The following is a 27,532-nucleotide window of genomic DNA, read 5'->3' as shown; positions in this document are numbered from 1 at the left end:
TGCTACAAAGTAAATGCTTCATAGCTATTTATTGAAGAGTTGTCATGAACTTACATGCATTTCTGCACCTCTCAGTACAGCTTTAAATTATATAAAGTAAATATTAATGGATCTACAAAAATAAGCAATCAGAGTAGGAGACCAATCTATTTCCTTTAGAATCATACTAAACAAACAATAAAAATAAAGACAATATGTAACCAAAGGTAGATAAATGAGTACTGTTACTATTGTTTTTCTGTGATTTACGTGTGTTATTTTTATAGATGGGATCAAATGTCGTTTTCACATGCAGACACCCCACTGAAAATCTCCGTATGATTCTAAAGAGTTGAACAAACCCGTTCAAGGATGCAAAGTTCATACCAAGATGGAAGGTGACATGAAGGTGCATAACATTAGCACCTTTAGAGTTTAGGGTTATTCCAAGAAATATAACTGCTTGAATTGTTTGAAAAGTTCAATACATGACTAACAACCCCTTCTGCAACTGAGATGAACTACCAGCCCCCTTCTGTCATCCAGAGTCATCAGAACTGTGTTGTGTGAAGGTCTGCATTCCCTCACCAGCATGGGGATAACACACCAGGCTGAATTCTCTCCCTACAGTAGGGTCACTTTACAGTGACCTCAACTCTGCAAACCTCTACTTCTTCCACCATTTGGTTCTAAAGGGAGAAGAGAGAGAGAGAGAGAGAGAGAGAGAGAGAGAGAGAGAGAGCACAATCACTTTTTGTAGTTGTCACAAAATACCTGAAATAACTTAAGAGGGGAAAGATTTATTCAGGCTCACAGTTTCAGAGGTTTCAGTTCATGATCACTTGGCCCTCTTGTTTTGAGAAGCAGTACATTATTGCAGAAGAATGTGGCAGAAGAAAGCTGTTCACTTCATGGTGGCTAGGGAAGCAGAGAAGGGAAAGAAAGAAAAGGGCTGGGGTACCCATACCTCCTTTGAGGGAATGATCTAATTTCCTTACTAGCCCAACATCCTAAAGTTTCTACCACCTCTCAATAGCTTCATCATCTGGGGACCGGGTCTTCAATACATGAACTTTTGAGGAACATTTAAGATCCAAACCATAATAGTGTGGGCTTCTACCTATGCATTTGAAAAAATAGATCAAAAGTTTAACTGGTTATTTGGGGGACATAATGTCTTTTTTTTTTGTACCAGGGATCCAGGGATTGAATTAAGGGTACTCGACCACTGGGCCACATCCCCAGACCTATTTTGCATTTTGTTTAGAGACAGGGTCCCACTGAGTTGCTTAGCACCTTGCCATTACTGAGGCTGGCTTTGAACTCGAGATCCTCCTGTCTCAGTCTCCTATGCCACTGGGGTTACAGGTGTGTGACACCATGCCCAGCCCATAATGTCCTTTTATTTTCTTTTAAAAAAACATTTTAGTATTTCTATAGTAAGTAAGTACTACTTGGGCAGCAAACAAAATGCCAAATAATGCCAAAACAAATCCTCTGGATGAGTCAATGCCCACCCAAAGGGGAGGCCAGTGAAGCGAGGGTACTGCTGACCTCTGGTCTACTTCCCATCCTTCCTGAGCAAGGATAAGTTAGGTTAGGGGCTGGAGAATGAGCTGTTGCACAGTACCCCAGGTTCAAGACAATGTACATAGTGCTTCCTTCACAAGGGTATGTGGCAACTAGCCCCTATCCACTGTATGTTTTGGGCAGCTACACTGATCACTGCAGCTGACAAGAAAACATAAATAGGCTGTCTCATACCTTGTCATCTGCACTAAATTCAGCAGCAGACTTGGCTCTTCAGAGCCCTCCTAGCTCTGGAAGAGGTTAGTTTAAGTATTTCTAAAACCCCCAAACCTCATTTCCTTTGTTCCCTCACTTGACTCCACTCAGGGGTACCTCTGGAGATTTATAGGACAGCCAACAGAAGACCACGTTGGGCCTACACTTATGAGTTATTTCTTTGGTGTCTTTGCAAATCACAAACTTCCTGGGATAAAAGAAAATATTCATTGCTTTTCTTCCCAGAGTGGGCAAACAAAATTTCATGATTAAGATCAGGGAAACTTGAACTTAGGAGTTGTTCTCTTCCTATAGGCTTTGTAGATGACAATTAGTGTCAGATTGACAAAACTTTCCTCTCTCTCAACTGCAAATATACTCCCATCCCCATTCACTCCAGCTTCTTACCTAGTCCTTCCTTTATAGTGCTCCCAGTTGGGCCAAAACGACTCGCTCCCTGCCCCATGACAACAGAACCTCCAAGCCAATCCTTCAGACCTGGATCCAGTCTTACCACTATTCAGGTAACATTACCATCCTAGCCCACTAAATAACATTGCTCTCCCTCTTTGAGAAGCTGGGAGATTGTCAGGGGTCTTTGATTGTCTAACTCCAAGAATTTATTGGTTTGTTCCTGAGCTAAGATGGCATGGTATTCATATCCATCCTAATAGCTTGGCAAAGTTGGCATGGGGCTAACTTCCCTGCAGATACAAGGAAAAGTGAAGGGAACCAATTTTGTTGATTATTTTTAAGAGCACCTTGCTTTGTGTGGCGTTCCTTTGGGGATATTAACCTGTGTATTTCTTGTGGTCACCTAAGGATTATCATCTCCTTTTTGCAGATAGAACAAACTGAATGAAGAGATTGAGAACCACTAATCTAGCAGATGGCATTGTGAAAGTAGGAGTGCGCATCCCCCCCCCCCACCTTGAGAGAGAATGAATGGAACCACTGAAGACAGAGGTAATCAGTTCAGAAGAGAAAACCTACCAATTGTACTGCTAATCCATAAAAACCAAAAGGGTTCATAGCTAGTCTATTTTCACCTAACTCACTGTCTGGTATTCAATTGATGCAAAATGAATATTTTTTCCATTAGTATTATTTATCTGGAGACATTCAGTTTGAAGTGACCATGAGACATCTAAGTAGAGACAAGTAGCGAAATACATGTATGGAACTGGAATCCACAGAAATAGATAGATTCAGAAGTCATCAGTTAATAGGAAATGGATGAAGTAATGAGTGCATAAGATCATGCAGATGGGGGAGTGTGAAAAGTAAATGCAAAGAAGACTAGAGAAGTGCTAGGAAACACTAACATGTAAGAGATGGAGGAAGAACTGATCCCATACAAAGAGCCCAATAGATGAAGGATGTGTACAAGTAGAACTGAGAGATTATGTTATCACTGAAGTCAAGGTAGAATTGGTGTTCAAGATAATAAAAGTGGTCCTGATGTCACAGTGACAATGGCAACATCATTGTGTTGTGGGAGTCTCTCTGCCACATTCTATGTGGATGAGAAAAGGGTTAACTTCCAGAGGATTATGTTGGCTGTTTATCAATCAGTTACCCATACACTTATCTAACCAATAACACACAAGCGCCAATACTCTTTTTAAATGAGAGGGGGCCTGACAGGTCTGGCCATACCAGCTCTGGCCTCTAACAACATAGAGTAGCCCAACACTCTTTTATTTATAACACAAAGGTAATGGGGGCAAGACCGGGAGGAACTACTTTGTGATGGACAGGATAGGGTGGAGTTAGGGGAATCATTCTCTTAGGGGACTGTTCCAGAAGGAGAAAGGGAACTACTCCCACGCAATGCCACATGGTTCCTGGAAATCTGGGACAGACCTCCATGGCTTTTAGTTCCTAGAAACCAGGCTTCTGTGTCCCATGGCTTAACCTGGTCTGATTCTGCTAACTAAGGATGGCTTCCCACAATGTGTCATATGCCACCATATTTTAAGTTAGTCCTACTTTGCAAATTGCCTCCTGTGAAGTTATTGTTTCTCCCTTCACCCAGTGTTGTGAATCTTAAAGAAAACTGCGTTTGAATGATGAGACAATAACTGCTAGAGTCAAGGACTGTGGGAAAAGGAACTAGACAAACACTGATTCCAAAATCCCTTAATTCAATCACCTTCCTTTAGTTTTTCAGAGGCTGGGACATTGGATATCTTCAGATGACATCAAAGTGTGAGCCACGGACTTGCTAATCTTGTTGTTTAACTAAAAACGGAGCATTTAACTTGTAGGTAAATAATCTGTTTGTATAAAGTACTACAGGGACTGGCCTAAGAAATGAAAGCAGATTGTTATCTCAATTCTGTTATTCCAACAGAATAGAAAATAGAGGGACTGAATGATGAAGACCCCACTTAGCACCTACCCTTTTTGCCCATTGTCCCTGTACCTTCTTTCTTCCCCATTAAAGTCCTTTCTTATACCTGAGTTCCCTAAGATGGTGTTTTGAGGATGATAGCTCCCTCCATTTTTTCAGACAGTCCTTCAATAATTCTGACTTCTTCCCCACCAACTCCCAACTCCTAAGTATTGGTGAAGTAGTGAGCAGACAGACTTGGGTCAGGTAACATTGACAGACACCCTAGGATGGCTTTCTAATCCATATCCTCATTAACTTCCTTTGCTATAATACCATGGCTGTTCAATATGGTAACCACTAACTACATGTGGATATTTAAATTTACATTAATTTAAATAAAAAATAAAAATAAATTAGAAATTCAGGTCTTCAGTCATACCAGCCACATTTCATTCAGTCACTTGTGACTGGTAGCAATATATGAGAACAGATATAGAACATTTTTATAAGCACAACATTTTTATTGCTGCTATAGAAGCTGGAAACCTTAAGTATTTAGTCTCTTAGAACTAGGTATGGCTGTATACATGTAGGAGAAAGTGCTTGGTGAGGTACCTCTTATGAAAAATTTTTAGAAGCCTCTTGGCTTTTTAGAAGACTCAACCTTTACCTTCTGTCCTGTTTATATTTCCAGTGCGATGCCTGAACATATTAACAAAAATAAACCCATTCTTTGTTTAAGCTTCTGTTTTTCAGGGGTTTGTTGTTGATGAATGCGTCACTTGTTGACTTTGAATTTGAAGCCTATCGCGCTGTGGTTCTTAACTGGGGGTGATCTTGCTCCAGAGGGTATCACTAGCAAGATTTGCACATGATTTTGTTTTTCACAACTGGAGGAGGGGTGCTACTGGCATCTAATAGTAGAGGCTGAGGTGCTTCTAAACATCCTGCGGCATAGGACAAGCTCCCACAATAGAAAATGTCTAATATAACAGGGCTGGGATTCAGAAATCCTCCTGTAATGGGAAAATGTTGATGACCCTGGTTATGCAGTGGAAAAAACATTCCTCAGTCCTAAACTGTCCATCATGATTCATACCACAAATGCTGAAGTTGTAATGTTAAAGGAAATGGCAAGAAACTCTCATAATTTTGGTGTGTGTGCCTTACTTTTACTGTTTTCAGCAAAGTTCTGTGGGAGAGAGGTGAGAATAAAATTTTCCTGAAAAGGTATTACTCTGTCTAGAGATTTATGAGAATCTCATAAATTGTATCCAAAAATATGCATACTAATGGTTTAGGCTATTTAATAAGAGAAGGAAGAAATAATTTTGATTGGGCTGATTTAATTGCTCTGGGTACACTTAACACAACTGAAGTAGTAATCTGCTTGATTAGTTGGCTGAAGATTGGATTAATAGAAGATGATTGTATTCTCATATCTGTTTCTTCATTCTATCTTTGGGACATAACAGATATCATTATAGTTAATTTTATGTGTCAACTTGATTGGGCTACAAGATGCCCAGATACCTGGGTATACATTATTTCTGGGTGTGTCTATAAGGGTGTTCCCAGAAAAGATTAATATTTGACTTGATGAACTAAGAAGATTATATACATGGGCATAATTCAATCTGTTGAAAGTGTGACTAGAGTAACAAGACAGAGAAAGGTTGAATTTTCTCTTTGCCCAATTGCTTGAGTTAGGACATTGATGTTCTCCTACCCTTGGCATTTCTGGTTCTCAGACTTTCACACTCAGTGGAATCTTAACCATCAGTTCCCTGGCTTTGAGGCCTTCAAACTATACCACAGGCTTCCTTGGGTATCTAGCTCACACATAGTAGACTATGAGACTTCTCAAAAATATGGGAACACAATTTCCTATGATAAATTCACTATATGTGGTCATGGTGGCACATACCTGTAATCCCAGCAGCTCAGGAGGCTGAAGCAGGACGATCATGAGTTCAAAGTCAGCCTCAGCAAAAGTGAGGCACTAAGCAACTCAGTGAGACCCTGTCTCTAAATAAAATACAAAATAGGCCTGGGATGTGGCTCAGTGGTCGAGTGACCCTGAGTTCAATCCCCTACCCCTAATTAATTAATTCACTATGTAATTATATATAAACATGTCATAAAAATATAAAAACATATTTAGAAACCATGTGAAATTTAGTAGAAATGACTATATGTGACAAGGTCAATTGTGGGCTGCCATTGCAGCTCAGAGGTAGAGCACTTGCCTAGTATGTGTGAGGCACTGGGTTTGATCTTCAGCACCACATAAAAATAATAAAAGTATTGTGTCCATCTACAACTTAAAAAAATTTTAATGGTAAATTGTGTATCTGAATTTGTCTCTAGCTTACAAATGATAGGTTGTGGGATATATCCATTATGTTTCTGTGCAGAACCCTAATACGTGTGTGTGTGTGTGTGTGTGTGTATGTGTGTGTATGTACACAATGATAGGCCAAACAAAATGAAGCTGACAGTTCAGACATTGCTTGGTATAATGTAAACTAGAGGAAGGAATCTCAACACATAAATGGAAGCCAGCTATAACAAGTTAGTTTTCCCAAGTGATATTTTCAGAAATTTTTAGAGGTTGGCTTTTGCTATGGATTGGAGGAGCAGAGTAGAATTGTTCAGAACAGGGGTGAGTGATTAGGATTAATGAGATGAAACAAATTTCTAGCAAGTAGGCTAGAAAAGTTTCATGAAGAAAGATAAATAAAATGATCCAGAGTGTTTATTTTAGAGAAGAGTTGTGGCATTTATCCTAGTCCAAGAAATAAAGAGGAAACAAACCAAATTGATACGTAATTGACCCTTTCACATTTGTAGTTCCTACTATAGCTTTACTCTCCAAATGTATGCATGACTGAAAAAAATAAGACTCTTCTAATCCTATGAAATACTCCAGGAGGTATCATATGATTGTTCCCTCCCGAGGTTTTATCAGCTTCTGAGAGGTGGAATGCAGAAACTACAGGGAATTAGGATAAAAGAGGGAAAGGCTCAATTCATTCCAAGTGTGTAACTCCTGGGGACACTTTTCTCAGACATTACTTAGGAAAGAGGGAGGGAGGAAATATTACTGCTGATCACCTCCAAACAGAACCAGTCTGGCCCTTCAGAACACTTGCATTGAGGAGGAAGCATCCACTCACTTTGGAAGTTAGGCACATTTGATCTGGAGAAATATTAGTGTGTAGAACATTGGTGTTATTGCGGCACAGAATAATCTTCCAGATACACATAGAAGAGCTGAGTTTAGTCTGGAAGAGCTCCAGTGGCAGATGGCAGTATACTGAGGTCTTGATGTAAAGGAAATTTAGGAATTCCCTGGAGTATCAAATCTCATTCTCACTGGATCTCTTCCCATTTTCAACTAAGAAATGAGGAATGTAACCTGACATGGTAGCACAAGCCTGTAGTTCCAAGTCCAGCCTGGGCAACACAGAAAGAGCCTGTCTAAATTAAAAAAAAAAAAAAAAGGAAAAGGTAGGGTAAAAGAGGGAGGAAAGGAGAGAGGAAAAAAAATAAGAAATCTATCATCTTCTATCTCTAGGGTGGTAGAAGAACAGAATCATCAGGTGACATTATAGTTGCTTAAAGGCACGGATTTTATACACTCTAACACACCTTGGTTTGTTGTTTAATATTCCCTACAGTCTATAATAGGAAATAACCTGAACTGAAATAATGACCCTTCTCCAGCAATGACACTCTTTTAACAGTTGATCAAGTTGTTCCCTCTTACCAAGAATATTTCTCCCTCTCCCCAGAGTTCTGTCTAAGTCTTACTCCAAGACCCAACTCAATGCTATTGCTTTTGAATCTGTATCTAATCCGTTTCAGGATCAATACTTCCCTTAGCTCTGAACTTCTCTCATGTTGCCTTTTGTCAGAGTCATCAGTATCTATGCATTCCCAAAGTGCAGATCTTCCTTCTGTTTCCTACCTAGAGACCAAACTATTTCCTCCATAGATGTTGTCTGTAAATTATGATGTATAGTGCTTGATAGGTATGTCAAAGACCAGCTTTTACCTTACTTAATCCTCCCAACTCTGCAGGGGAAAGCAGGCATGGATTACTTTTTGTTGTTCCATTTATCAACTAAGGAATTTAAATTTTATAGGTGGTGATGGTCAGGGCTGGGTTCTGCCATTATTTATATGCTGTAAAGTAATTCCAGCCTGCTTGAGACACTTCAGGAAGAATTTGTTGTTCAAATCTGACGCCCAACAGTACTCATAAACTGATAAATTACAACTAAATAATGTCAAGTTTATTATTTCCAAAACCAAAACTATGCTTGAGGAAAATCAAACTCACTGAAAACACGACCAGGAAGAGACAAGGTCGCAAACAGTGGGAGGCAGGAGACCTGGGTTCCTTTTCCTCTGTGGGTCTGTTTCTCCACCTGCAAGAAAAGCAGGGATGGTTTGTCCCTTCTCGGGGCTCAAGGGTCCTTCCTGCAGCCATGAGTCTAACAATTCGGCTGGCTGAGAGCTGTGGTTAGGGTGGCCTGAAAATATTCCTTCCACTTCGCAGATTCGCAGCTCAAGGACAGGTGGAGAGTGAGGGACGGGCCGACAAGCCCCAGGGGGTGATTCAGCCAGAACAGGGTACTGGGTATAGGATGCTTCGGCTTTCCCTCCACCCCCGGAAGACCACTGGAACAGAACCCACGGGGAATCAAGGAGTGCTGGCAGTACTCAGTTGGGAGGAAGAGGCCTAAGTTCCCGCCAAATGCTCCCGCTGATCCCCAGCAGGTCTCCGCCGCTCCCTGCATCTGTCCCCCATCTGTATCAAGAAACTCGATACCAGTACCAGCAGCAGGTATGGGTGGAGGGAAGTAGCCCCAGACCCGGTACTCGAGCAGCACGTGCACCAGCTGCCCAACCCGATCTCTACCGACCCGCAGTATCCAGGAAAGCCTTGAGCAAAAGATCGCCGGAAGCGAATCCCTCCGCGGTCTTCGCGGCTTTGAGAAACTTCCGGTTTCGTCTAGGAAGTTGGAGGCCTTTGCATCTCTATGGTCTCCGCTGAGGGTCCATGAGGTCAGTGGATTGTAGAACACTCTTCCTCCCCTTGGCTCCCTTGAGACAACGTTTTGTGACCGTCATTAATCCTCCCTGCGGAAGAAATCTGAGAGGAATTAAAAAACAAGATTGAAAAAGAGAGCAATGACAAGAAGAGAGCAGGTCTAAAGACCTGAATTCAAGGCCTTCCTTAACATTTTCAGACAGTAAAATGTTAACTAGCCAGCATATTGCCAAGCCTCCAGATCCTCACCTGCAAACTAATGATGCTGTCTTACACAGGCACTGGGAGTGCAGAGCAGATACACAGATAAGAGAGCTTTATCTCTTTCCCTCCAAACCCGGCAAGGTAGCTGGATATCACAGGCAACTTGCCATAACTGAGACTGATGAGTTTCCTTCTCAGCCTCGAAGCTTGGATCAAGGACACATTTTTTGAAGGCTAGATTAGGCTCTTTGCTGGATACCAGAGAAACAAAGGTTGTCTGGCCAAACAGAGGTACATAATTCTCCTGCTTAGGAGACAGTTATTAAAACAAAACAAAGCAAGACTTCCAGTAAAGCCTGGAGTTAGTGCCTAGGGACTCAATTGTGAATCAAAGAGACTTGGTGACTGCTCACATGGGGCTTACAATAAGGGGAACCAGTAAATAGACAGTGTTAATACAGTATGACAGATAAGGTCTGTGACAAGGACATGGGAGGTCACTACAGAAGCACAAAGAAGGGGCACCTAATTCAGGTTAGGGAATGTGTACATAGGAGTTTTGCTGGAGAAGGGGCTTCTCAGTTAAGTGTTGAAGGATAAGTAAGAGTTTTTGAGATTTAAGGAGTTTCTCTGCTCTTCTTGCTGAACTTGGGCCCCATTCACTCCCACTGAAACATGGTAGCTGAGATTTTCTGCCTGTATCACAGCAAACCTCTTCTGGGGTGTCTAATGCCCCACCTTCTTTTTAGGGTGTACATGAATGTTCCAGCTATTGAAAAGGGGATGCCCACCCAGATGATATCAGAAGGTCCGAGCAGTTTAGAGGCAGCAAATCTACTGACCTGACTGTGCTCCTCTCTTTGTGGTCTTCTTAAATCCAAAAGGTCCCTAAGGAGACTCTTCTCAAAGGTTCTCCTACCCCAGGTAGGACTCAACCCAGAAGAGGAGATAAAATGGAGCATAGTAAGTGTTGTAGGTATCTTTGATGATGATGATGATGATGATGATGATGATGATGATGATGATGATGATGATATACATATGGGGCAAACTCAGCAGGCTTTAGCAATAACCTAGATATAGGGGATTAAGTAGGAAGAAACCAGGAAAGTAAATATGATACTAGAAGACATGTATAGAACTTACAGTGTACTGGGCATGATTTTAAGTGCTTTATATATTTTACCTCATCTAATACTTATAATAAGTCTAAATTTAGATACTATTTTATCCATGTTGAGGAAGCTATAATATACAGACCCTAAATAACTTACCTATGATCACGCAGCTCATGATACAACAGCTAATATTCTAGTATGGGTCCCTCAGTGATGATAATGCCTTTGAAAGTGTTGTGTAGTGGGCACAGTGGTGCTACCTATAGTACCAGATACTTGGAAGACGGAAGCATTAAGATTACTTGAGCCCAGGAGTTTGACACCACCCTGAGCAACATAGTGAGACAAAATAAAATAAAGTGATGGTATAGGGATCCTGACCAGCCATCCTGGTCAGAAATTACATCTTGCTCACTGAGTGACCCTGGCACACCCTCCCAACTCCCTGAAGGACAACAAAGTCATTAAGACAGACAACTGAGTGTTCTGTGCCAGCCATTGATGCCTGGACTGTTTCTTAACTGACATTGGACATGATACTATTTTTTGAGAAAGGCCAGGTACATTCTGTTGGCTGCAGCCTGGCTTTATCCAGCTCAGCATATAAACCCCTTCCTCCTGCCTTGGGGTACAGGGATCCACCCATCTTTCTGCTTTCCAAGACACACTTCTGTCTGCAAGTCCCCAATAAATCACACTTTCTACAATTCTGCCTGTGTCTGCCTCTTTCTTTGATCTCTCAACCTCCACCACCTTTGGTGACTGGTTCTCATACACCAAGACGGGTTTTTCCAAAATAGATGGTGTAATGTATAAAGCTGCTCCCCCGCCCTTTCTGTTGCAGCCATTTTCCCCGCCTCCCAACTACTTGTCAATCTGTGAACATCCTAGCTAGCTATTGGTTCATTAGACAGCTTGCAAGTATCCTTCTCCATTATTGGTCCCCTGTTAGCCCAGCAGAATTCAACCACCATCTTTTCTCTCTTGCTTTTCTCTCCTCCTGACTTGTTTTCTTTCTCCTCCTTGCTTTCCACTCTCTCTAGCACGTGCCCTTTCTCTTTCCTTTCTCTTTTCCTCTCATTTTCTCTCTTGCCCTGCAGGGAGACACTCTGTTTGCTTAATAAACTCCCTTATGTGATTTCCCGTGTCCAGCGTGGTTTCCGTGGGATTCCTTACAGATGGCATCATGGGTAGAGCTTCAAGGTTTGGATTAGATGGTGTATTTTTCATTAGAAATGTATAACTTGGGTTCCTTGTTTAGTAGCTCTCATATGAAAACTTTCTGAGATGGTTTCCAAGAAAGATCAGGATAGGGTACAGAATTGCTGCAGGTCTTCTCAGGGTCATTTTTGGCCTAAATGTAGGTCTTCCAAAGTGTTATATGGGAAGATAGTGGAGTGGGCCCACAATGCCAAACACAGAAGTGCTTCTGAAGTCCAGACATACTGCTTAGATGACCCCAGCCATCACAGACAATGAGAGTCAAGCAGCTGAGTGTGAAACAGCTCTAAGGAATAAAAAAGTCCTCAGTCTTGGAATCTCCTACACTAGGCAGCCAGAACTTCAGAACAGGACATGGTCAGAGAAACCTGGAGATAAAAACTGACAGCTTTTGACCTATCCTTAAGAGAATTCCTACTGGGTATGGTTGTGCATGCCTATAATCCCAGCAGTTTGGGAGACTGAGGCAGGAGGATCATGAGTTCAAAGCCAGCCTCAGCAACTTAGGGAGGCCCTCAGTGACTCAGCAAGACCCAGTCTCTAAATAAAATATAAAAAGGGGTTGGGGATGTGGCTCAGTAGTTAAGCACTGCTGGGTTCAATCCCTCGCACCAAAACAAAAAACAAAAATAAAGAATTCCTGCTCAAGAACCTGAAGCCAGAATTAAGGACAGGTAGTTGGTGTAGAAATAGGGGATCGGGTCAATTCGAGGAAATGAAGCCATGAAGCCATCTGCCACTGGAAGTTGGAGACTGCTCCTGGAAGAATGGAATGTCAAGGATCTCTGGAGCTCATTGATTACCAAATTTACCTGCCTTTAAAGACTGTAAGCAAGGAGGTCTACGTGCAGCCCTAGGAGAAAAATGTTGTTTTTATATAGATCACTCTGGGATAATCAAGGATAATATGACAAAAGTCAGAGAAGGACTAGCAAACAGAAAGAAAAGACTGGGAAGCTAGTCAGAGCTGGTTTAAATCCTGGTTCAATTTTTCCCCTTGGTTAACTACTCTGGTGTCCACTATAGTGGGACCCCAAATATTGTTGCTACTAGCTGTAACTATAGAGACCCAAGATTGGCTCTCTAAATGTTCTTGGAAAGGGGGGAATGTTGAGAACAGGGTGATATCTGTGCAGCTAACTGTCTTAGTTACCAGGATGCAGGCAGTTGCGACTGCACCCTCAAAAGCCAATACAGCGCAAACAGGACTGCTGGGCCCCCGTGCTTATCGAGGTTGTTAAGAAATATTTGTCTGAGAAATGTGCAGCTGCCTAGAAACCTTATCTATCAAGGACAGGGGGGCGTAACTCCGACTCATCTCCTCATAGTTCACCCCTTCCCTCCTCCCTTCTTCCTCTAGGACCGTTCAGTTCTGGTGGAACCCAATGAGAACCAAATAGATTGACAGGACCCAACCAGAGGAGGACTAATGTTTAGCTGTTCAAATGTTAACCAATTAAAAAGAACACTGTAAAACTGTTTGCTTTTCATTATAAAAGGCCTGTTGAGCAGAGGCTCGGGGCCTCTTAGCGTCACCGGGTTACCGAGTGCGCAGAGGACCAGGCTCGAGCTTGTCAATAAATGACTCTTTGTTGCTTGCATTGATCGTGGTCTCTGGTGGTCTTCGTGGGGTCTCGAGCGGCAGGGCACAAAAAACCTTGGGCCTTTCTTTTTCAATGTGTGGGTAAGGCATCCAAATTCTTCAGGATTCAAATTGTCTGCAAATCTATCACTGGTATTCATACCATTATTAACCAGACTCAGAAACAAAACCTCAGAAATTTCTATAAGGGCAAGAAGTGCAAACCCCTGGACCTGCAGCCCAAGATGTGAGTCATGCATTGCTGGCTCAGCAAGCAAAAGGAAGATTTGAACACCAAGAAGCAGCAGCAGAAAGAGCAGCTGTATCCTCTACACAACTAAGTGTTCAAGGCCTGAGTGTCATGGTGTAATAAAACACAAAAACTGGCAAAAAAAAAAAATCGCTGGGCCTCTAAGGCTTTGATGAACCAATAGGCTACATCCAGCAGTAATGTCGTGCAGATAGGCCCAGACTGCCTTGACCTCCTCAGATAGGAATCTGGGAATAAAGGACAAGATACTGAGTTTCAAAGGAAGTTCCCGTAAACCATTGAAATGAAGAAAGCACACACATCAACAATTGCAACTTCTAAGGGGCATGTAGTTGGTTCAGGCACTTGACCCATGTCCTCAGTATATATTAACATCCCACACCATGGGTTGCTGTCTCTCTTGAGATTGCCCCCATTTTCCCTTGAATATGTATCTACTTTCCTAAATAAACATCTATCTATGCCTTTATCGAGTAATCAAATTATTTTCTATCACGTATGCCAAGAATTTCACTGGTCCTGAGTCAAGTTTCCCCTTTTCTCAAGGTATTCGTCAGACACTTCTTCAAAGACATCTCTTCTCCCAAGACACACCCTGTGAAATTTCCAAATATAGGGTGACTTTGATGTCAGGAGGTCACCATTAGGCTCAATGGACAAAGACTGTTCTGAAAGATCTCTAATCCTGTGAAAACTCTGAGGTAGGATTTCCCATACCTTTGTTTCTATTATTGCCTGTGCATATATATGAGGGACATATGTCAAAGCTTGAGGTAGGCCCAGGACTCCTGATATGCTGATCCCTGGACATCCCAGGAGACTGTTTACTTTGGATCCCATAAAGAACCTACCTACTTGGGCTATGATAAGATACATAAAAATACATAGTCAATTCCATCTGGAAGTGGTCCATCTCACCTTCTGTCCTTCATCCACAGCCATTGCACCCAGAGATTATGCCTCCAAGGCCTGCTCAATCATGTTAACAGCAGGAAACTGTTTACATCTCACTATCATATGTAAACTATTCTTCAAAATGAAGAATACACCCGGGTTTGCCCAAACAAGAGAACTGCATCTCAGATTATGAGTTGTCCTCATACCTTCCTACTTTTTATCTGCTCTTTGTCCTTCTCTGGCACTGCCTCAGGAAAAATTAACCACATTCCTGGACCTAAGTCTTCACTTATACCACATGGTCTAACTGGTAATGCTGAGAATACACCAGCCCTTCTGTTTTGTAGTGTGTGTACGTTAACTCATTCACTGCTAACTGCTCCGTGAAGCAAGTGCAATGTTCTGCACTTTTCAGACGAGATGAACTGGCCCAGCGATTCTTTCACCAAGATCACCAGAAGGGGAAGGGGAACAACCGGGGTGAGCAAAGTCTGTGGTACACTGAACAGCCAGAGAACAGGACGTGCCCAGCCTGAGACCTCCTTCCAGCCAGGCTCGGCTACCTTCGCAGGCGCCCCCGCCCGGCCCAGGACTCTGCCAACTCTTGCCTGAGAGGGCGTGCAGCTCCCAACGAGACTTCCGGGATCCCGTAGAGAGGCCGGAAGCGGGGCTCTCTCGCTTCCGGCTCGGCCATTGTTTTCACTTTTGGGTCGGGGGAAGTGTAGCGCATCTGCGCTGAGTGGTCTCCTATGCGGGCGGGTGCGGGGAGGGAGGCTCCGCCGACTGTGTCCACAGCCCCGATCTGCCGCAACCGGGCGGCGCGGTCCCTGTGGCGCTCCGGAGGAGCCTCTTTGTCCGGGTGCTCTGACCAGCCGTATCTGGCTTGGAGCCGGCACAGCGATGAGCCGGGCAGACGTGGCCAGGTGAGCGGCGCCGCAGAAGCCTGGTTTAACCCGAAATGTAGGTACTGTGTGCCCAGCCTTGCACCGGGAGACGATGAGGAGCGTCAGAAAGGGTCCGACCCAGGCTTGGAATTTCAAACGTGCATTGTGACTTGGAAACGCAAAAGTCCAATTTGAGATGCGCTGCAGAGCATTCGGAACAGTAAGAGAAGTAGGAAAATGACCTGCACTTCCTACCTGTGTGGGATCTCAGTAGAGTTCACAGAGAAGTCTATCTTTGTCTTTTTGAGGAATTTGAGGTCCAAAGAAAAATTGCTTACTCAGGGATTCGGGAGCATGGTGATTTGGAAACAGAACATGCACACCCTAGATATCCCTTAGGTGCTGATTTTCAAATAGCATTTTACAGTATATAAACTGGATAAACATTTCCCCCAAACTTAAGTATCAGCTAAATGAGTCACATTCTTTGGTTTACCAGATTTGCCCCACTGTGTGACATTGTATACACACATGTACAAAGATGACTAGAAGCCTGCCCTGCCCTTTTGAGTCCTCCCAGTTAAGTCCTTCCAGGAAGTGGTGGGGGTGGTTGAGGGGAGAACCATGTAAACTACAATTACAGGGTTAAAAAACGTCCTGTGGGAAGCTGGAAAGATCAGGAAGGCTTTGCAGGGAAGGTGAGTTGACTAGAAATGGTCTGGAATTTTCTGACTCCACATCCAGCAGTTTGGAGGTCATGAATGGTGAGTTGTGCATAGAACAATTAAAATACAGTATCACAATGAGAGGTACAGCAAGAGAGCTGCCAGTTGTCTTTCTAGGCAGGGGGCAGGGGGCAAGGCGGGGGGGGGATCAAGAAAGCCTTAATAAGAAAATGGTATTTGTTCTGGGTCTGGATACATTAGTAAGAATTTGTCAGAAATTGAGAAAAGGAAAACAAATCCAAAGAGGGAAAGTGTGTGTGACTTCTACTTGTGTCTCCACAGTGTGCACCTCCATCAGTAGACTAGTTTTAGCATGCACTCCTAACAGGCTTATTCACAAATTAAAGGTGTGTACTACTATACAAGTGTCAATACATATTATAAAACGTTCATTAAATAGAGGAATTAAATTACATCTTAGTGTTTATTTTTTATTTTTTTGCACCCTTTGGGATATCTTGCGTATCCTACATTGGAGACCATTGCTGCTTTCCTAGTCTGGGCACATGGGGTGAGGGTAGGGGGTTGGCTAGGCTGCTAAGAGCTGTGAATGCTAAGCATAGACATTGGGGTTTTATCTTGTAGATGATGGGAACTACTGAAAGTTTAGTAAGGGAAGTCACTTGGAGAGATGCTTAAAGAGATTGCCCTCATTGTGCTTTATTTTTCACACACACACCCCCCCCCCCACCCCTGGAGCTCTGCTGGAGATCTGTCATCATCCTGGAATTAAATGCCCTGAGAATTCTGATTTCTTTCTTGATGTTTCCATAGGTGACACTCCACCTCCTTCCCCAACCCTGAAAAATAGCTCCTGACATCTGAACTGTGGACTATTATTTTAATTGGACCACTTGCAACTGGAACAAGTTTCGCTTTGGAATCATAATGACCACAGAAGGCAGGGGAACTTTAGGTCTCATCCCCAGGAACTCTGTTTTCCAGAAGCAGGAGGGGCGCCTGACTGTGAAGCAGGAGCCAGGGAACCAGACCAGGGGACAGAGCTGCAGTCTCCCAAAGAACCACCCTCCTGTCTGTGAAATCTTTCGACTGCACTTTAGGCAGTTGTGTTACCATGAGATGTCTGGGCCTCAGGAGGCATTAAGCAGGCTCAGGGAGCTCTGTCGCTGGTGGCTGATGCCAGAGGTCCACACCAAGGAGCAGATCCTGGAGCTACTGGTGCTGGAACAGTTCTTGAGCATCCTGCCTGGGGAACTCCGAACCTGGGTGCAGCTCCATCACCCTGAAAGTGGTGAGGAGGCTGTGGCTGTGGTGGAGGATTTCCAGAGACACCTCAGTGTACCAGAAGAGGTAAACAGTGGAGTCTAGAATAGCATTTGGAACCATTCTCTAGTACTTAAGTTAGCTTGGGGAATTGGCATCCTCTGTTCCTTAGGCTCTAAGCTGATTTGCCTTTAGGATTTCCAAACCTATTCCTTGGAGAGAGAGGGGAAATAATTTTATGCTCCAATCCATAAACAAAAATGCAGATCTGCTAAGCCCTGAATGACATTGTGAAATACTATGCTGTCAGCCTGGCTACAGCCTGGGAATCCACACAGTACTCTTGGCAGGCAGGAGATCTGCACAGTGATTAGAATATGGGGATGGAGGAGAAAGAGGCCTTTGTATAAGCCAATAATATGAGCCCTTATTTGAGAAGTTCTCATTAGTTTTGTGGACTTCTCAAAGTCAATTCTCTTTCTTCGTGCCTGTTAGGTCCTTTCTGAGAGATGACATTTCTGGGTCTCCTGATTACTTGTTCCTTTTTCTAGCTTTCCAAGCCCAACTGGGGACTTTTTTCTTCAGTGCCAGTGATTAAATTGAGGACCTCATGCATGTTAGGCACCCTACCACTGAGCTACATCCCTAGCACTTTTAAAAATTTTGATTTTTGAGACAGTGTATCACTAAGTTGTCTAGGCTGGCCTCAAACTTGGGATTCTTCTGCCTTAGTTTCCTAAATAATTGGAATTATAGGTGTGCACCACTGCACCTGGCCTACCTGAGGTCTTTGTACCTCTTTATTTCTAATTTCAATTTTCTCTTATTTCCTGGGGTTCTCTCAAATTTAAGGCCAAGGTAGCTTGAACCAGAGGAAAAGCTGGAAAAAGTCAGCAGTATGAGATACATTGGAAAATCGGACATGTAGGACTACAGAGCTAAATAGGTCTGTAACTATGTATATCAGTCAGGGTTCAGCCAGAACCGCAGAACAAGTAAATATTTGTGTGTCTGTGAAGAGATTTATTGCTAGAAAGTGGCTAATGTGATTGTGGTTGGCAAGATAAGTCTGAAATTCACAGGGAGGTCACCAAGAAAGGCAAGCTGGAACTCTGGTACAGGCTGAAGCTGCAGTGCCCAGGCAGAAATTTTCATGAAACCCTCAGCTCTGCTTTTAAGGCCTTGGAACTGAGAGAGTCAAGCCCATTCATCCATCATCTAGGGTAATCTCCCTTATTTAAAGTAAACTGAGTGTGAACTTTAATCAAATCTGCTAGGCACTTTACAGCAACACCTGGATTAGTGCTTGGTGAATGCCAAGCTGATATATGACACCATAGAAAAGTTAGTTCCTCCTGTTGCGTTTCTAGTTGCTCTTCTTTGTCCCTTCTGCATTGCTTCTTTGTACTTTTATAAATTACAAAAAATTTAAAAAATTTTTAAACTACTATATAAAATTTCCCCAATACCCAGCATGCCATTTTATTCAGTGTTTTTAAAAAATGATGATTTACCTATAAATATGTGTATGTAATCATTCCAGTCAATTGGAGTCCTGAGACTCGGTGTTGTCCAGTCATGCATATTTGATTGCATTTTTGGAAACTGTTTTTTCCTTTGTATAAACACATAAGCACACATGAATAAATCAGCCATCACAAGGGCCTGTAGAACAGGTAGCCCCAGCAATGGCAATGACAGGTAACTGAAGAAGTGTTTAGAGTGCCATTTAGTGAGAAAAATAGAGGGAAATTTTCCTTATTTTTTACCTTGTTTTGCTTAAGCAGAAGTGAATGCTCCCTTCATTAAAAGTCTTAGTGTTTTTGTCCAAGGAGACTCAGAAAAAGGTGACAATCATAGCTCAGGTTGACAGGTAAGGCAACAAAACACTCATGGCTCCAGCCTAAACATGGGGTCATTGGTCTGTTACATTTTCTGACATGAACACATGAAGGCAAAACTGTCTTTCCTAGCAGGGGTTCAGAAAATGTTTATAGAATGACTAAATGAATCAACACACTTTTCTAGGGTAGTTTGCCAGGAGGAGATTAGGGAAGTTCAGGGCAAATCAGAGCCATTCTTTTCATCAGGAGCAAGTCAGTTTATTGTTTGAGGAAGAGCATGGACGTGTGTACTTGGGGGTTGGAGGTAGTTAGAAAATAATGCCTGTGGGGCAGCAGAATCATACAATTAACAAAATATTTTTGTATCTTGTATGTTTTTTGGGGAAGGGGATACTGGGTATTGAACTCAGCTGCACTTGGTCACTGAGCCACATCCCCAGTTCTATTTTGTATTTTATTTAGAGACAGGGTCTCACTAAGTTGCTTAGCGCCTCACTTTTGTTGCTGAGGCTGGCTTTGAAATCTCAATTATGTCTCAGCCTCCCAAGCCACTGGGATTACAGGCACGCACCACTGCACCTGGCTTGTATCTTGTATCTTATATCAGCTCCTAGAAGGCTTACAAAATCGGTGTTTTAGCAGTAATTATCTCCATTTGACAAGTGAAGTAAGCCCAGAGAGGTTGATTGACTTATCCAAATTAAACACCTAGTAAATATTAGTTTTAGCCAAAGTGTTGTTACTGCCAATTAACACCAAGTGTTGGGTTCAAGGTTTTCTGCCTCCCTAGGTTCTAAGCCACTACATCTTCTCTAGTGTCTTGCTATAGAATACCAATTTAGAATGAAAATTTAAATGAGATTTGCATGCCTTCAAGGAAAGAAAATCAATACATCTCTGATTATAAATTGGACATGTACTAGAATTTGTCAGCAAATCACAAGGTTGTGTTAACAGTGCAGTAAGTTCTGTCATCTGCCCATACCCACAGCTACTATGTTGAAGAACTGTGAATCTTGTTTATAAGAATCTTCCAGTGAAAAACTTGGGAACCACAGACCCCAGGGAGTGTCCTGGTCCTACCACTACACTGATGAGATACATTAAAGGAACAAGTCCCGTGACATCTCAACAGATGTTATCAAGCAGCTACTCTGTCATGGTTTATCAAAAAAGTTATTTTCATCTCATGCTGTGACACATACATGCCAGTGCAAGTGCTTTTTACTTTTTTAAAAATTTATTTTACTGTACTGGGGGTCAAACCAGGGGCACTTAACCACTGAGCTACCTTCTCAGCCCCCCTCCTTGTTTTTTGAGTTGAGTTGTATCTTTTTTTTTTTTTTTTTCCTTTTTATTTTTTTATTTTGAGACAGGTTTTCACTGAGTTGCTGAGGCTGGCCTTCATATGTGGTGCTGAGAATCGAACCCAGTGCCTCACACATGCCAGGCAAGCACTCTTACCACTGAGCCACAACTCCAGCCCATAAATGTACTTTTTTAAAGGTAATGTCTTGAGTTTTCTGCAGCAAGTACTGCTGAAAATAGTAACCATGAGGTTGTGAGGAGCAGGTTTAGCATCTAGCAAAGGTTAGAAATAAAATGCTTAGGTTCTGAGGGGTTTTCAAGATCTCTAAAGATGAATGTTATCTGATCTTATTTAACTTTTTAATATCATTGGCAAGAGATAGAACATATTGAAAGTTGAGTTTGCAGGTAGCCCTAAAGACCCTTAGCAAAATGTCAAGGGGAATTCATTCCATCAGAAAATATTAACTAAACACCAGTGTTGGGCCAAGCATTGCTTTAGGAGCTAGTGATCAAGGTAGACAAAGTTCTTGGCCTCACAAAACTTATATTCCAGTGGTCAAAATAGACAGTAGGGATATAAATAAGATAAAGAGTAATACTTATATCTGGAAAGTATAAATGGGTAATTTAAGAGAGAATGACTATCCCTGCTTTGTTAATGTGTTCAGGGAAGACTTCTCTGAAGAGGAGACACTTTGAGAGAAGTTGGAAAAGCTTCCTTAAGGTTTGTTGACCACTGTTCTGGGAAATTGTTTCATCCGTCAGTTTTAGTAGCGAGTCGTGCATAATCAGGTGTCACATACCTGTTATCTTTTACTTCTGTACTTCTGATTGTTCACTTATGTAGTCTAAGGCCCTAGAGAATGTAGAATTGCTATTCTGGCTTCCATTTCTGGATGGTTTTTTGTAAGCAAATTTGTTTCTGAAGACTTCATACAGAGTGGAAATAGTTATAGAATCTGTTCCTCAAGCTCTTACTAAGAGGGTCAACAGAGGGATGGCAAGTAGGATTGCAGGCTTTAGATTTTGCTAGTAGGCTTTATTGGTGCTGCCAGAAGGATACTTGAACTTTTCTTTCCCTGAATTTCTTCCCACAGGGGGCTTCATGGAGGTTTTGGGTTCTGTACCTTCAAGGATGCTCTTTTGAACCCAATTGTATTTCCTTATCTCTAGGTTTCAGCCCCAGCACAGGAACAGGAAGTACATATGGAGGAGACAACAGAGGAATCTCCTACCTCACCTCTCAATGGGGGTTCAGCCCCTGGAGCCCACCTGGAGCCTCCTCATGACCCAGGGGCACACCACCTCCCCAATGGGCATTTCGGTATTCATATTCCCAACTCTGATCTCAAGTTACACTTTCCATCTTTCCTCTGGAGTCTCCTTTCCTTCATCTTTACATCTCACACCTACTGGAATCCTGCATTGCCCTGCTAACTGGCCTCCTTCCTTAATGACCTTATCTGTTCCTTTTACTTATTCTCTAATCATTTGTGCACTTTGCAAGTTTTTCCAAGCACATATCATAGGAAACACACTGTGGAGAAACCACAGAAATATAGTACTCTATGACCATTTTTAAAGAGTTGTTATGTATGTAGCAAGAAGTCAGTCAAATGTCTAAAAAAAAGGCAACCTCATAAGATGCATATGAGTGATATCTGTTCTCAGGCATTTGATCCCCTCACAAATAAGCAGTGAAGGCAAGAGGAAAGTGACAGACTATGAGCAGAGGATTTAGGCAAAGACACCAAGCTGGAGATTCCTTGAGCAGTCATTGAGGTGGAATCAAGGAGAGCTATATTTGGGAATCAAAGCCCTGCTTGTACAGGAATTTTGACATTGAAGCTAGCAAGATTGGGCGGAGGGTAAAAGAAATAGTTCTCAGCCATATGGGAGCATTGTGGATTAAATGATATGGAGCCTCAATAGATGACTAGTGCAGTATAATATGCAAATAACTACTCGAACATGGTCAGTAACATGGAAAAGGATAGATCTGGGACAGGTGCTGATGGACAAATCCATGGATGGGAGAATAATATGCTTTTTCTTAATGAAGGACTTACAGAATGTGGGAAATCAAGAAAGGAAGGTGGTAAGACTGCATTTTAGAAAAAAAAATATTTAAGGTGTCTTCAGACACTGAAATGAAATGTCCAATACAGAGCTGTGATAGGAATCTGAAAGGAGAAGTGAGAGCTGTGAGAGCCCGGGAGTTCATGGACAGAGCAAAGAAGGAAGCTCTGGCCTGGGCTCCCAAGAGTGTCCATAATGACACCGCAGGAAGAGGAAGAGACACCTGAACATTGGGGACCACGGACCTGAGGGGAAATTAGGCTTGGGTGGAGATAGGAGAGCTATGGCGGAGAGAGCATGGTCAGAAACAGCTTCCCTCAGACGGATGGAGGAGAAAGCAGACTTGGAGCAGCCGGTTCTTAGTGTGACCAGGACCTCCCACTGTGCCCTCTAGGGAACAGCCACAGCACACTTGGAGTAAAGCTTTAAGAGGAGGACCAAGAGTCAGTGTGTGGGGAGCTGCCTGGGTTCTCGTGAATCCTCTCCTTGGGAATATAGTTCTGGAGCTGAGGGCTGGGCTCGGCCCACTCAAAGCTTTCTTTCCTCCCTCAGCTCAACTTGGATCTGTAATTCCAGCTCTTTCTCTAGTGGGGAACTCAGCACATCAAGCAGTGGCCACTGTGCTTCAAAGGGTCAAGGCCCAGGTGAGTGTGACTTTCTCTTTTACCCAGATTCCTGTGCCTTTGGCCCAAGAATGTCTGGAGCTTATCTGTAAGGCTCTGCCAAATAAAAGACAGCTACTATGACTCTTGCCTCACTGGTTCCACTAGAGCTGGGTTCCTACTCATGCTAATGAACTTTGTCTTGCTCTGGACTGGCCTTTTCAATGAGTCATCCAAACTCCTCTCCTCTACCCCTTTGCCCACCAAGAACCAGTACCCTGTGACATCTACACCCTGATGACTCTGCACTTCAGGCTGGGGCTGTTCCTGAACAGTAGAATCTTATTATTCCAGGAGACTGCAATACATGAGGACCTGTCTGTGGACTGTACACAGAAGTGGAAAGGCCCTGCCGTCAATCAGAGAGCCCTGTACCACAACACAATGCTGGAAAATTACAGCAGCATGAACTCATTGGGTAATAATTTTCTTCTCATAACTTAGAGTCTGCATTTTGTACATTTTCTTGGCTATATTCTTTTTCTTTTGAACATTTAAGTTTCCAAAGTATAGTGAACCTAACTTTAACAAAGATCAGCATTTCCTTTACATCATGTTTGATGGCTATGTGGTGGCTAGTTTGGGTTTTCTAAGTTGTAAGGAAGAGAGAGTCGGTCAGTCTATGGTAAGTAAGGAGCTTTGTGCTTTAAGGCTTACAGGAATTAGAACCCCAGCTAGACCAGAATGTAGGAAACAGGGACTCAGGAAGAATGAGCCACAACCCAGGACAGCCCAGAATCTCAGCAGCTCAAGCAAATGAATTTTACACCAGTGTTCCAGTGTAACTATAACACAATAGCTCCCTGTATGTGTGTTTTCTCTCTGCTTCTCCACTATTACCCATTTATTTACTCTGAAACTTTTATCCCCATCATAGGTCCTTCTCAATTCTGTTTTGGATTCCCTCATACATTCTTTTTTGTGTGTGCATGCAGTGCTGGGGATTGAACCCAGGGCCTTGTGCTTACAAGGAAGCACTCTACCAACTGAGCTACATTCCCAGGGCCCCCTCATACATTCTTATTGTGACTTCAAATGGTTTGACTTGCCTCCATTCACATTTCAGCCTTAGTTCTCACTTGTAATTGCTGTAATTTCTCCCAGCTTCCAGGTCAGAATTTACTTAGAGAGGGTTCTAATTGCTACAGCCATTCAATATCTGTATTTTAGAGGCTAATGACTAACCTATACACAAATTGCACTGGGGTCTAGTGCCTGGCCTTCGTCCAGTTACCTATGGTTCCTCATGGGATGTTCAGGTCACTTGACACAAAGTGTGGTTGCATGAACTTCCCTCTCTTCAAAGACCAGAAAAGGTCAGATGTTGTGACTGACAAGCTTATGACAGTAGCCAACTTGACTGAGGGTGGACATGAGAATAATCTTTTGATTTTCTATATGCTAAACGGTGTTAAGGCCTGGCCTTCACTAATACAGGATTGAAGGGAACCAACCTGGTTTTTAGTGATAACCTACACTATTGTGCTTTTCCCCAGATTTTGTGTTCCAGAATTCTGGGCAAGTGCTCAAATATTCAGTTTCCTTATTCTAGAGAATCAAGATCCTAAAGACATTTCAATTCATATTTGAAATTATTGATGACTCTTGGTTTTATGGGAATACAGCACTTTCTCCTACCAGTTCACTACATGGGGAGCCAGCCTATCTACTTTTGAGTTCTGCTGTCCCCTTCAACACTGTTCCGCAGTATTTCTGAACCCATATCCACATCATGTCACTGTCATGTTGTACAATACTTTCTGTTTTATAAACTCTCCTAGTCATACCCTAACAATATAATCTCTCACCAGCTCACTCCTGTCTTTGCCCTTTCTCTTGTATTTGACTCAAAAGTGTTTGCCAGCTTTTTCTCTCCCACCATCTTTTCAGGTTGTCATGGTTGGAAAGGAATATAGAGTTTGTCATTTTACTTAGGAGACAGCATCATAGTAACTTCTGGAAGAGTGCACCATGCTTTGCCACCTGGGCTCCTGCTTTCTGACTGTCCCTCTGTCTGTTCTGGCTCAACATCTGTCTGTCCTGTTATCTCTTTTTCCACCCCGCTCCACTTTTGTTTTTCTATCCTTGAAGAAAAAAAAAGAGATATTTCCCATTTTCTCTCCTTTCTCAATGTGTTCTTTTATTCCTTAACCATAAGGTAATGTTTTTGTTTTTTTTTTTCCCCGCTATATTAGGCTCTTGGTTCTGTTTCCATAACAAATCATGAAGTGAGTAAAGGTTATTATTTTTTTCTATTGGCAGGTGAGAACAGGATGGAGAGTTCTGAATTCACTTCAAGGCAGGCCATTGCTAAAGGATCAGTGTCATCTGATAGGTCACCAAGGGGATGTTTTGGGTTGGCTTCTGTAGGTCCAGAAACTAGAGAAGTCTGTGAAGACACTTTGAGGAAACTGGAAGGGCAGCCCTCAGATGAAGAGGGGAACAAACTGGAAATCAGTTTCTTGGAAATAACAGATGAGGATAAGAAAAACTCCACAAAAGACAGATGTGAGGCTTATAAGGAAATAGGGGAGCATCCAAATCTGTGCCCCAGTCCTGATGAACATCAAGGAGTCCCAAAGGGACAGAAATTCTTTCAGTGTGATGAATGTGGCAAAGTGTTCTATCGGAGTTCACACCTTATTGGCCACCAGAGAATCCACACTGGAGAGAAACCCTATGAATGTAATGAGTGTGGTAAGACCTTCAGGCAGACCTCCCAGCTAATTGTTCATCTCAGGACCCACACTGGGGAAAAGCCCTATGAATGCAGTGAGTGTGGGAAGACCTATCGGCACAGCTCCCATCTCATTCAACACCAGAGACTTCATAATGGGGAGAAACCCTACAAATGTAATGAATGTGGAAAAGCTTTTACTCAGAGTTCTCAACTTATTGATCACCAGAGAACCCATACTGGGGAGAAACCTTATGAATGCAATGAGTGTGGAGAAGCATTCATTCGGAGCAAAAGTCTTATCCGACATCAGGTCCTTCACACTGGTAAGAAACCTTACAAGTGTAATGAGTGTGGAAAAGCCTTCTGTTCCAACAGAAATCTTACTGACCATCAGAGGATCCACACTGGAGAGAAGCCTTACGAATGTAATGAATGTGGCAAGGCCTTTAGTCGGAGTAAATGTCTTATTCGACACCAGAGCCTCCACACTGGGGAAAAACCATACAAATGTGGTGAATGTGGGAAAGCCTTCAGTCAGAATTCTCAACTCATTGACCATGAGCGAATTCATACTGGAGAAAAACCCTTTGAATGTAGTGAGTGTGGTAAGGCTTTCAGTCTGAGTAAGTGCCTTATTCGGCACCAGAGACTTCACACAGGTGAAAAGCCCTATAAATGCAACGAGTGTGGAAAATCCTTCAATCAAAACTCTCACCTCATTATACACCAGAGGATCCACACTGGTGAGAAGCCCTATGAATGTCACGAGTGTGGGAAGGTGTTCAGTTACAGCTCCAGCCTTATGGTACATCAGAGAACCCATACTGGGGAAAAGCCGTACAAATGCAATGATTGTGGGAAAGCCTTTAGTGACAGTTCACAGCTTATTGTGCACCAGAGAGTTCACACTGGAGAGAAACCTTATGAATGTGTTGAGTGTGGGAAAGCTTTTAGTCAGCGTTCCACTTTTAATCACCACCAGCGAACTCACACTGGAGAGAGACCCTCAGGTCTGCCTCGGTCAACCTCATAAGGCATAGTTCTCCGAGACAGAGAACAAGGAACTTCAGTGAAGTCTTTTTTTTTTTTTTTTTTTCTGTGATACTGGAGATTGATATTAAGTCCTTGCACATGTTAGGCAAGCATTCTGCTACTGTCCTCTGTCCCAGCCCATTTTACAAAATTTTTATTTTTGAGACAGTCGTGCTAAGTTTCCCAGGCTGACTTTGAACTTTCAATCCTCCTGCCTCAACCTTTGATTAGCCAGAATTACAGATATGCTCCACTGTGCCCAGCTTGAAGATTTCTTTACAAGAAGTATCTTCACCCTGATCTCCCCTGGAACCTCTCATCAAAGTGGACAATTGTCTGCTATTTTCCATTGAGTCACTAAATTAGGAGTGGGAATAATTTACTGCAGTCCTCCATTATTAAGAAAGTAAGTACTATGCATTTCATTTATTTGTAGGTTTCCCTACTCCTTTATTTTTTAAAAATATTTTATGTCTAACTCACTTTTTAGTTATGCATCCCACAGTCAGACTGTGCTTCTCAAGGACAGAGGTAATTTCTATGTATTCTATGTCCTCCATTTCACCATTTCACAAAGGCATTCTGCAAGGCTATATTTCATTCTTCTCTTCCTCTTGGCTGTGGACTCCCATGT

The 27,532-nt window shown here is 42.6% G+C and overlaps 1 protein-coding gene across 1 annotated transcript in view; it reads left to right on the top strand.

The window, feature by feature from the left end:
• The first annotated feature begins 15,270 nt into the window (after window positions 1-15,270).
• ZKSCAN7 (zinc finger with KRAB and SCAN domains 7) overlaps window positions 15,271-27,532 on the top strand; it is a 28,777-nt gene continuing 16,515 nt past the window's right edge. Inside the window, exons 1-6 of the mRNA XM_079115060.1 lie at window positions 15,271-15,380; window positions 16,841-17,377; window positions 21,619-21,769; window positions 23,077-23,168; window positions 23,481-23,604; window positions 25,449-26,896. Of these exons, the coding sequence (XP_078971186.1) occupies window positions 16,955-17,377; window positions 21,619-21,769; window positions 23,077-23,168; window positions 23,481-23,604; window positions 25,449-26,896 (2,238 nt within the window). The 5' untranslated portion in view covers window positions 15,271-15,380; window positions 16,841-16,954. The remainder of the gene's footprint in view (window positions 15,381-16,840; window positions 17,378-21,618; window positions 21,770-23,076; window positions 23,169-23,480; window positions 23,605-25,448; window positions 26,897-27,532) is intronic.

Source organism: Sciurus vulgaris (genome assembly GCF_902686455.1).
Source record: "Sciurus vulgaris genome assembly, chromosome: 16".
In the NCBI taxonomy this organism is placed as follows: Eukaryota; Metazoa; Chordata; class Mammalia; order Rodentia; family Sciuridae; genus Sciurus; species Sciurus vulgaris.
The sequence above is the reverse complement of the archived record's forward strand: the minus strand, read 5'-3'. Positions and strand labels throughout refer to the sequence as shown.